Here is a 12,259-nt window from a genome sequence, read left to right as displayed (position 1 = left end):
TACTGCATTTAAAACAATGATCCAAAACAGAACACAAAGAAAAGGTCATGCTCATATGTATGGAGATACTGTAACGTTAAAATAACAGCTAATATAAGCTACCTGTGCTCAATTCTTAAAAAAATCCTTGAAATTTTGAAAAACATCATTGTGACAATGCAATTGTGGAATGAAAGACTATACTTTCCCTATCTCTTTCTTCCGATTGCCAAAATCCATAGGATATCTACACCTGAAGAGGGGCATTAATGCTGTTACACTTCTGTACCAGCCCCTTCCCCAGCAGTAGGAAATCCTCAAAATTGTATTTAGTGAATACGTGCGCTGTGCTTTGACAGTGCCAGCAAACAGCATTAAGGCACAGGTGGTGGGAAGGCAGGATCCTTGGACCGCATGAGAGCAGGCTGCACAGGCGGGGCTTTCGGTGCAGACCTGCCATCAGTAGGACTCCTGCACTGGCAAACCAGTGCCTGGACACTTGTTTCACTAAGTCAAGTACGTTGCTTGCTAGTACCCTACCATCTAAAGAAAGGTGTTTGCTCTGTTAAGTTTGATGCTTTTCTCATTGTGTTAATCAATGCAAACAGTATTTAAAAGAGATGTTTCAGCCACAAATACTCTTTGCTTCCTTTCAGTCTAGCTGTAAACATTTATAAGACATTTCTTGCTGAACTAAATGTGAGCCTAAACTTGCATGTGTAAAATGAAGTTTTTCAGAGTATGTACATTCATTTACTTTTTAAAATCTAGCTTTTTACTTAAAGAATAGACTATCAATACACACATAGAGACTTCTGTTATTTACTGAAAATCTATATTACAAAAATGATTATATCTTTGACAGCAGCTTTGATCAGTATGGTAAGACCATCCAAAAATCCCGTAAGACTCTAAAGCCCATAAAATACTGAAATTAAAGCCGCTTCTTCTTAAAGTCTCATAATACAATCACAGATTTAAGAGGACCATCTGACTTAGGTGAAAACTCTCAGAGTTGAGTATCTGGGGGTGAGGAGGAGCAACCTCTATTACTTGGAACAGGGGATGCAGGGAGGAGCTTGTGCACCGCTGTGTGATGCTGAAAAGGAAATCAACAGTCTTTTTCACTGCCATCTGGGACCTAGCACCTGTAGCTCTTCCCAATCCCAATCTGCCACAGAGAGTTCTTACTTAGCTGAGAAAAGTGGATTTTCAGTAAAACTAAAATGATGAATTTCATTAAAGGAATTATTTTAATAAAAAAAAAAAAAAAGGAGGTAGGCTAAAGCAAGTTGACATAAGGTTGTCTTGGTCTCACTGCTCCACATCAACCACTGGAAATATTTCAGTAAGCTTTGCAAACACAATATGATACATTTTAAGTAAGGGTTCCAGATTTGTGATTAAATTGTCACTACTAGTAAAAGCCTGCTGAATTGAGGTATTTATCTTGGTAAATGTTGACTTATGCCATCCCTCCTCTTTTCCCTCTAGACCTCCCTCCACACAAATTTGTCATGCATTTCCGGGTCTGTACAGTCCCAGCTGTGAATTTTATATCCGTCCCAGCCAATTTCACACTAGGAGAGCTACATGGGGCTGACAGCCGGCCGGTTATGAGGAACTGAGCTAGAAAATAGAGCATGCAAAGGGGAAAATAGTTAGACTTATAGGACAGATTTACTTGCAAAAGTACGAACCCAAACCACTCACAAAGGTAAGCTGCCAAGTATATAGTTACCTGATGGTGTGTGCCATCTTCACCAACGCATTGTGTGCAGACTTCTTCATCAACACAGCTATTATTAAAAATCACCTTTCCCTCTGGACAGAAGCAGCCTTCTGTGGGATAATCCTTGCAGACACTGAGTTTGGTACTATTCTCACAGTGCTTTATGCAGGCTTTGTGGCAGTGATCATATGTCAAATATGTGGGACATTTCATTGCTAAAGAAAACAGGAAAAAAAACTCTTTAAAGAGATCTTAAATGCAGATAAATGTTTCTATTCATACTTTCTTTAGAATTCTGTTCAGGTTTTTGAAAGCCATCATCTGATGACCATATTTTGTCCTTGGCAGCCACTAACATCGTTAAAAATACATTTTTAAAACTAACAAAATACACAGTGGAAAGTGTTTTAAGGCATTTGCTTAAGTTACAGTCCATGCAGAAATCATCAAGCCACATTTTCAGGCCATATGAATCATCAAAGTATGACTTACCCTAATAACAATACAATGGCTTACATGAACTGAACATCTTGCCTAACTTTGTTTTCAACACTGGGCAAGAGACATAAGAATTTAGAACCATCTTTACATATTAAAGAAGCACTGGTAACAACACCTCGTTAGGAGATGTCCAGGACCAACTAATGCATTGAACTGAGATTTTTTTTTTTTTTAAACAACTTCATAAAATCATAGAATAGTTTGGGTTAGAAGGGACCTTTAAAGGCCATCTAGTTCAACCCCCATGTAAGGACCAGGAATATCTTCAACTAGATCAGGTTGCTCAGAGCCCTGTACAACCTGACCTCGAATGTTTCAGACCAGTTTACGTTTAGGCAGCAGTGTTCCCAAGCAACTGAAAAAAGCTAACAAACCGAACATTTTGGTACTTCAAAACTGAACCTGCTGGATTTCTGCACCTTATTAACCAAATTACCTTATTAACAGAATTAACTGAATCAAGGAAAGTCGCATTCCCCCCTAAGCCAACACATAAGTTCACAACACCAAGGGTATTGTCTCTCAAAGCAAACACAAAACTAAGGCTACAGCTATTCAATAAACCTATGGACATGGCTTTCATACTGTGTATTCCCTTAAGACTACTTCACTTTTCTCTACAGCTTCAGTTAGGAAAAGTGTTTCTTATTGCCCAGTTTGTGACTGCTGTGAGGTTTATAAAACTTTTTTTTAGTCCCCTGACAAAAAAAAAAAAAAAAACCACTGAAAGAAAATTACTAAATGAAGATCTGAGCTCCCAACTAAACAAGCAGTCATGAGCTGAACTGTCTACACACATCCTTCTTAGCCAAAGGAAACAGAAAAGAAATGTCTTTAACATTAACCCTTTTCTGTTTCAAGCCATGCTGAATCCTATTATTTCTGGTGTGTTGGAGTCTATGATTGTATGTGTGGATAACCTTCACAGTTCAGCAGATGCAGAGGAACTTGAAAAGCCACAGGAAGTCGATGGACAGTCCAATTCTGTTATAAAATGGTTTGGTTGGATTCTGAAAACTCAAAAAGGTCTATCCAAGTAAAGCAGGAGAAATTATCTGCTTATAAACCTAGCTATCTAGACTATACTGTGTTTTCCAGAAAAACTCATTCCCAGAAACAGTTCTGTAAACAACGGGACTACAGTAAGCACCAGCGCATATTGCCTGTGATGGTCTCGCGTCAGCTGTAATGAATGTGTGAAAATACATCCATGGCAACTGTTAAGATAGTGTGTCATTTGCTTTTTTATTCCAGTATCAGTAAATATACTCAGCACAATGGCTTGCTTACCCACCACTAGCCCTAAAGCAAATCCAGTAAACTTTCTCTGCACAAAATTAGATTAACTTATTTTAGAATTTAATGCTGATGCCCATCAGTGTAAAACCTGGACAGCTTCCAAGCAGAATCAGTACCAATGCTAAAACCTCTAACGTACTTCATGTAACTTAGCCCCTTCTCCTTCCTCCTCGTTGGCTGGCATTAAGGAGCCAGGTGTTTGAAAAATGCAATGAAGAACTGTGCCCCAGACCCCAGATATGCTATCAAAAAGCCTGTGTGCCTGTGTAAAACAGCAATGTTTTTTCAAGGAAGGAAGAAATGAGGTGGTTATTTTTTGCAGAAGAAATACAAATGAGCTCACATGAATGCCCTTGTTTTGAAGTCACCTCTGTCCTTGGAGGCATGGGAATGAGATGTGCATAATCAGTGTCAAGAGATGGGATAAACTCCATCAATGTCTGGAAAACCATCCTAAACATTCTTTCATCCTACTGGCACAATAACAACTAGGTTATTGTAGAAAGCCACCTCAGATACATTACTGTCCTTGTGCTCCAGGGATCTGGCCAGGTCCTACATGACTTACAGGTAACTCTGCTTTTTGTATGGCAACTTCTGCCAGAGGAATATGAGGCATGTAAGGAAGCATTAAGGACTCCCCACAGTCAGTCTCAGAAAAAAATATTACAACAAGCCACCCTCCTGGTGATTTCAGTGTTCACCTCAAATGCTTATTGCTTCTGAATAAAAAGGGGAAGTTTGTGGGTACTAGAAAGAGGGGGAAATAAGGCTGAAAACCAAGTAATAGAAGAGTAATTCTTCTGCCAAATTAGATTCAAAAGAAATCTACGTCAAATACTAGCCTGTATGATGCTACTATGATTGTGTATTGATATTCTACTCTCAGCTTGTTGGCTCCATTTAAAAATTACCTTTTTCTTTCAAACAGAGAAAAGAATAGTAAAGGAAAACTTGGGGGAAAAGAAAAACAGGTTGTGGTTTTGGGGTTGTTTGTTTGTTTATCCCATAAACCTATGATAGCACATTTCAAAGGGTCACCTGGCACATTTAAGTATTGACATTTCTTCAGCTGCTTATTTGTCCTTTAAATTACACTAGCTATTCCTAGTAGATATTGGTTGGTAAAAAATAACCTCTATGAGGTTCTACAGAAGGTGTAAGTCCATTCAAATAAAATAAACCACTTAAGTTCAGAGTGAAAGATCTAGTGATGATTTCCACTGGGATTTACTCTGACTTTGTGTCTCAGATAAGACAGAGCATTCTTGGTTAAAGCACTAAATGGTTATTTAGGGGAGGGGTGTTTTTCAAGTCTGTGATACATGGATAGAGGTACACGTCCTTTCAGGTGACAATGCCACTCCTATGTTATCAGCAGTATAATTTAGCACAAATTTAGCAGCCAGCTAGCTCCTGAGTTCACATACTGCTGGCTTGTCTTCTGCCTTACTGTCCTGCCATGTGCAGCCAAAAGCACAGCTAAAAACTCCGTGCCGGTGAAGCTGGAGTGAATAATGCACCAGAGCCAATAGCTCCTCAGTTGCCAGTCAACATCCCCGCACAGTTCAGGCACAGTTTTCTTAAGCCTCCTTTAACAGTGCTCATTACACAAAGGAGTACGTTTAGGAAGGCTTTTCCAATGTTCTTGAGAGTGGTTTCAAGGCCACATTAAACCAAATTAGATCAGTGCTACCATCAAAAGGGAAAGTCCTCTCGCTTCCTTAATTTGCTCACCTCAACTGCTCTTTCCTGCTGGCACTATTTTTCCCTTTACAGCTAGTTTTCAGAATTCACCAACCAGTACGTGAGGACTACTGCCAGCACAGCAAAAGGAGTGGGAATGCATGTCTGGAGATGGAAGAGAAAGAAAAACTGTCCCAGATCAGCAGAAGACAGTCGTAAAGCCACCTCCATACTGCTGATTTCCAAGTCATGATTTAAATCCTTCAGCTGTTATGGTCCTCACCAGCATGCTTTGCTTACACAGGGAACAAACAACAGCAGATAATCTTTTTGTAGCTCCGCTACACAAATTCTTCATTAACAGAGGTGGGGTAAAGAGTTCTTGTATCCTACTGCTTCTCTCTCCTCCTCCTGACCTTCGTTCTTGCCTCTCTGACACATATCAGTGCCACTCAGTTGAGCAGGCACAGCCTGTTATGCATTTGCTTTCTAACCTGGGCCTGCATAACAACCCAACAGAAGACAAAACACAAAATCGTCCAACAACCAGAATGATTCATGCAAAATGTTTCCAAGCAAAATATTTTTCCAGGAATCCCCGCAGCTGTTGAGTGCCACCAGCATCCTCCTCAAAGTACCACAGCTTTCCTGAGCAGTACCAACTGGGTGTTTGTTTACTAGACCACACAAGCATCAACTACGTGTCTACATTTAATTCATCTGCAAGCTAGTACTGGCAAGTACCTAGAGAGCATGCCTATATTGCACATATATGAGCACAGAGCTGCTGAGAAAGGGCTCATGGAAACATCAGCATATGAAGAGTAAGAACAGCTACCACTGCTGCTGTCATTTATCTTCTGAGTATTTGCGCCTTTCAAGCAAAATTTTCTAACTGCTACTATTACTTGAGCTACACAGTTCAAAGCTGGCTTGGTCACTTCCACATGAGCTGCCATTTCATTTGTAACTGTAGAATTAATATTTCTCATCCATTCATTAATCCCTATATAACCAATCCTACTTCCAGGAGAATAAAGCTTTCTCTCCACACAAAGCTGAATCACAACACAGGTCTATATTAGCAATGCAGTGATTATTTAGAAATCCCTATGATCCTTACACATTAACATAAAGCCCATACTGTCATTGAAATGGAAATCCTGCTGAAGCAGGCATTCATTGTGAGGGTGAGCCTGCTCAAGGGGTGCATATTCTATGCCTCAGGGTTACATGGCTACCAATGGAAGCTACAGGCTGCTGCAGCACAAGTCTACTAAGTGTGAGATCTTGAAAAAGTTGTATTTTTAAAACATATGTCTTCCTCACTATGCATTCTCACCTTGGAGTAAGTTTCCTTCCATCCATTGACATAAAGCTGGAAGTCTACCTGATAGCACTCAACCTTCCCCAAAAGGAGCAAGGAAAGCTCAGGCAGTGGAACTGAATGAGTCGGAACAGCATGGAGAACAGGCTCGGTCTTTATCAGATATTCCAGTGAGTATATTTACCCATCCAGACAGAGCAGTCAGGAAAGACTTGTACTGCTTGAAATATCCCAATATGGCATGACAAAAACTTGAACCAAGCCTAAAAAAATGACAAGGATTCACTGGAGTGGGAGGAAAGAGCAAGGTACTCTAGCACCATGCCATTGTTACTAAACATGTAGTGGTAGAGTGATTAAGTTGCATAGTCTATTTAGTCATTAATGTAACCGGTATAATGTCCCTGTAATTGGCGATTTTATTTTTGGCAGTTGTACACATGCACCTGCTTGAAGGAAGATGATGCTATTGTTAGGACACTAATGACTGTTTTAAGCAGCTATTGTTAAAATAGGCAACTCTTTCGCTATCCTTATACATGCTGTGTAACAAGATGGGAATTTGAAAACTGCAGAGAGTTATTAAGGTACTCCAATGACATTCAGCGTCGGACATTACAATTTGCAAAGTCTGACTGAAACACTAAATTTGGAAAATAGCTGGCAGTATTCTCCCTGTTTTCTAGGACTATATTCCAAATACACAGTGCGGTTTCTTAAAAGAAAGAGGTTATTCTTCAATAACCTATCATGGAAAGAGATATAAGACAATAACTGGAGGCTCAGGCCAAGTTCACATTCACTTTCTTGACTTCCTATCCCATCCTTCCCTCAAGTCTGAGTTTAAAACACATACAAAATCAAAACCTGCACTGAGTTTTTGTGGTATCATGCCTTTAGGATGCTGGTTCTCTGCTTCTGAAATTAAAGCATCTGTGCAGCAAGAGGGAAAGAAAGCAAGGCAACAAGAACTGACTAAACCTGAGAGGCAGGAGATGCAAAAACCAGCAGGGATATCAAAGCACAACACAAGGGGCTAGCTGGGAAAGAAAATGCCTCATACACACACATCTCAGATACCAGACTAAGCCAGAAACACAGTGATGGTTACAGACGTTCAAACAGCAGAAGGTGCTCAATAAGGCACCTCAAGAGTTACTTATTTGTACTTAACTATATGTTGCATTTTGGCACATCTTTAGGTATGCCTTGTAATAAGGCTGTCAGTAGAAAAAAAATATTAAAAGAAAAAAAAAAAAAGCTTGGGTAGAAAATCTTATGTTTATAAGAATTTAGGGGAGTAGGTATACAAAGCGACAACCATCTGAATTTAGCACTGGCACACTTGTCCTGCTTCTGTTGGGCTCTAGGCAATTTGCAAGGCTCATATCCTCTATACTGCTTTCTCACAACACAAACTCTTCACATCCAAAACACAAGCAAAACAAAGCCAGAAGGAGAACTGGATTTGTAAAGTAAATTACATCTGGTTTGATCAGTGTAGATGGCATATTCTGGCAAGAAAATGCACCACAGAGAGAATGGTTCTTTCCTCATTTTTCACTGCAGCAGAAACTTAAAATCACACTGGCTCTTCCATCACGGCCTGAAAGATTCAGCCTTTGGATGAAACATAGGGAATTTGCAGAAACTATCACAGAGGAAAGTCTTATTTTGTGCCACTGGTAGCTACAATGGTGACAGATTGGGCAGCAGTTCCACTACTCCAAATTATGAGCTCCCCTGTCTGCCCTGTCCAGAACTTCCAATGTTCATAAGAAAGCAATAATATCTGCAGCTAAAACTGACTGGCAGAATCAGAGCTGCCTCTCAGTCCAAACCTGGACCCATGCTGGTTTGGTGGCTGCAGTCAGACAGTGTCACATAGCTGTGTTTGCCAGTGCACAGCTTTCACGGTATTTTTATTTCATAGATTATCCCTCTAGCCCTGCATAACTACCTTGCATTTTACTAGCTATAAGTTTACTAAGAAACAGTTTTTCCATAGTATGAAACTTAGTGGGTGACAAACCATTTATCAGATCTGTAAAACCACTTATATGGGAAACTTTATCTGGAACTTTTGCCCCATTACACAGTATTCAAAAAGTAATATTACACTGAAAAAAATGGTCATTGTCACCACCATCACTGAGTTAGACAGTTTCCATATCAATTTTAACACAGAGTAAACCCCTTACGACAAAGTTCAGGTGTTCTCCAGTCTACGCAGACCCCGTTCTCTCTGCAGATGTGCACGTAGGAAGTTATCATCTCGCAGGCTTCATCCTCATAGCAGCTGCTCTCTGCACAGGCCTCATAGAACATGTTGGGGGGGATTACCCTGTGGCACTCTGCAAACTGATCGGAGAGCAGAAGGTGGCAGTGGCTTGTGGCATGCTCAGAGCATCTGTCTTCTCTCCGGGTTTCACAGATCTTCCCTGGCTCTTCCACAGTCCAGTCTTGAATAAACACACTGCTGTCAGCAGTTACAGAGCCATCACGTAACATGAAGTCATTGACGTGGTTTTGGTCACACACTCCTAGGAGGGTGAGTAAAAGGAGAAGAAAGACTATGAATACAGTCATTAATAAAACAAACCTAGAGAAAATAGGCACAGGGCAGACAGAGCTGCTTGAGGCTGCTCAGTGAATGCCAAAGGGAAGAGGCATGAATGATATTCCTTTCAGCTATTATCAATGGAGGCATAAAAAGCCTGGGTCTGGTTTCCCATTCTGTTATTATGGGAAGTACAGGTTATGCCACAGAGGTATAAGCTATACAATAGATTATATCATAAATACATTCTTCCAGGCAGTAGTCCACCTCACAAAACTTTCACTGCAAGCACAGGATGTATCTCTGACATAAATCTGTATGTAAGAATCTAAAGTTAAACCCTCACTAAAAAAAAAAAATAAAAATCTACTTGAAAAGATAATGTGAAATAAATAAAACATGAGAGATGCCTATCCTTGCTCTTTCTATTACTGGGAGTCAATGAGCTGTTACATTGATGGCCATACTAGAAAAACCTACATAGGTTAGCAATGTGCCAACAACAGAGAATCAGTTCAGCCAGAGAGTTTACATGGTCAGGACAACACAAATTCTAATAACATAAATATCAGTTCAAGCTCAAGTAGGAAGCTGTTAAAATCTCTAGTTTTCAAACTTACCACACAGTCCTTTTGTTCCTGAAGAAAAGCTCTTTGAATTAAGTTTAAGAAGAAATTCATTGTTTCTTGGAGTAAATGTGAGATTATGTCCAAGATGGGAAATCTTGATTCCATGCATTATTGCTCCATAGACAATGACTTCAAACAAACTGCTAGAATAGGGAATTTGAACGCTTTCACCATTAACAGTCACCTGTTTTCAAAAAGGCAAGATCATCACATCAATTCTAGGAAGCAGTTAAAATCAATCCAATCTTACAGTTGAAACACATTTTGATTTAACCAGTACTTGAAGATCCAACTGAATCTGGACATATGAATCAATTTTGCAAGCTGAAACTTTCTATTGAGTCTAAAAATGCACAGAACTAATTGACCTTCATTCTGTGTATTATATCAACAACTCTTCCAACATTTTCTCCTTAGTGTATTCCTTCATCATCACGTAGAAAAAGACTAGCAATGTAACATCATGAAGTTAAAATGCCGACTACAGGCTCTGATTATCAATAAACCTCAGTGAATGTCAAAGCTGTTCATCGCCATGCAGAACTGGGTACAGGTATTTTGGTCCATCCTATTTTGCTACATGCAAGTCAGAAGAGATCACCTTTGCAGGCTAGCTGACTCCTGCACATCTGAGGAACCCATAGATAGAAAATGTGTCATATTTAATTTGAATACTTCTCTGACTATAAAATAGACATAATATGTACTAAGCTGGCCTTTCATCTAATACTGACATCCATCTGTACACAAGGTAAGAATCAACTTCCTAGCTCTTCAACTAGTCATAACCTTCATAGGTTTGTGAAGAGCAAAGACTGTTCTCCCATGCACCAAATTATAACATTTTGTAAAGAACCTCCGCCAACAGAAAAGAACCAGAGTGCAGTACGTTCTCTCTGTAATTCCTGCTTTTCTGGCAGAAACGTTACAGACACATTGCCAAATTGCATGTTTTTTTTGACATTGTCACACCAGCACAACAGGGAGAACAAGAGAAATGTGTTTGGCTTGTTTTGTTAATGTAGATTGGTATCATGAAATTGAAACAAGGCATTTGCTCAGAAGCCTAAGAATAGGCTGCAAGGGGAACAGAAACTGAATAAAGGGGACAAAAATTGTCATCATAACCTGAATTTTATAGCATGAGCAGATAATGCACAGATCACTTCATTATGTTTAGCTTACTGCCATGTCACTGAAGAGCTGAACAGATACACCATGATGTTTCACTTCAATGGAGTCCATACAGTTCATCTTTGGTGTTGCTCTGCACGGTCCTTCATGGAGGAGAATTTCAACATCATGTTGTATGTCTCGAAACAAGGTGTAGGAGCAATTGCCAGTCAGCTTAAAATTCAGCCCATCAAAAGTCACAATATGTCGAGATGAACTTCCTATACAGACACCTGCAAGTCAATGGGGTGGGGGGGGGGGGGGGAGGAGACAAGACATATAGGAATTAACTCCCTGTAGGCCCCCTCCACGGGCCACAGCCTCCTTCAGGCATCCGCCTGCCCCAGCGTGGTGACCTCCACAGGCTGCAGGTGGATCTCTGCTCCTCCAGGGACCTCCATGGGCTGCAGGGGAACAGGCAGCCTCACCATGGCGTGCACCATGGGCTGCAGGGGAATCTTGGTTAGGAGCAGCATTACTCCTCCCCCTGCTTCTTCACTGACCTTGGCATCTGCAACTATTCCTCTCACCAGAAATTCTTTACAACAGGCTGGCAGACACCTCTCAGATTCTCTTTACATCCAAATTCCTCGTGCCCTGCGTGTCAGGGCAGGTGGACATCTCATCTCCTCTCCACTTCTTGCAGCTGGGCTGGACTGAGTCGGGCCCAGACGGCGACCCAGCGGGAGGCCCCAGAGGGTGAGGCCTGCAAGGCCCACGAGGCTCGGACCTCCCCCTCTCTGCCCTGGCTCAACGTCTTCACATCTTCTCCCCTTTTTTTTTTTTTTCCTCCTGTTTTTCCCCTTCTTAAATATGTTATCGCAGAGGCATTATCATGGAACATTCTGCTGCCCACTGTCTCGGCCCTGACCAGCAGCGGGTCTGTCCTAGGCCCAGCCGCGTCCACTGGACAAAGGGGAAACTACTTCTAGCAGCAGCCTCAACCTTTTTTTTTTATTCATGGACATCTAAAAAAAGTATTAGGATAACGGGAATCCTTTTAAAGTTCTCAGTTGATTTCTGTAGCACAAAATATATTAATGCAATCCATTTAAATGTAGTCAGAAAAAAACTCAATAGCCATGAATCACACGTTGCAAATCATGTTGCTATAAAACTTGTAACTAGATCAGCAAGCAAGCACCTTTATGGTGCAACTTCGGATCTATTCTCTGAACTCAGTTATATGGCATGAGAAGAATACTTTTTGAAGTACTTCCTCTTTGCAAAAGCGTTTGTCATGTCATCTGTACTGTCAAGCAATTACTTGAAAGTGTGCTCTAGCTTTCTGAATAGCTGAACACTGCTTCACTAAATCAAGAGTCAATTAAGCGTGCACTGCCATCTTCCTGCAGCACAGATTCCCTAACCAG

The 12,259-nt window shown here is 40.7% G+C and overlaps 1 protein-coding gene across 1 annotated transcript in view; it reads right to left on the bottom strand.

Moving 5' to 3' along the window:
* Positions 1 to 12,259, bottom strand: part of VWF (von Willebrand factor) — a 139,897-nt gene that overhangs the window by 35,865 nt on the left and 91,773 nt on the right. The window contains exons 35-38 of the mRNA XM_086758341.1: positions 10,899 to 11,119; positions 9,705 to 9,897; positions 8,726 to 9,067; positions 1,721 to 1,926 (exon numbers count right to left, since the gene is read on the bottom strand). Coding sequence (XP_086614467.1) covers positions 1,721 to 1,926; positions 8,726 to 9,067; positions 9,705 to 9,897; positions 10,899 to 11,119 — 962 coding nt within the window. The remainder of the gene's footprint in view (positions 1 to 1,720; positions 1,927 to 8,725; positions 9,068 to 9,704; positions 9,898 to 10,898; positions 11,120 to 12,259) is intronic.

Source organism: Chlamydotis macqueenii, chromosome 1 (genome assembly GCF_036417535.1).
Source record: "Chlamydotis macqueenii isolate bChlMac1 chromosome 1, bChlMac1.mat, whole genome shotgun sequence".
NCBI lineage: Eukaryota > Metazoa > Chordata > Aves > Otidiformes > Otididae > Chlamydotis > Chlamydotis macqueenii.
Note: the sequence above shows the minus strand (reverse complement) of the source record. Positions and strands in the feature narration are given on the sequence as shown.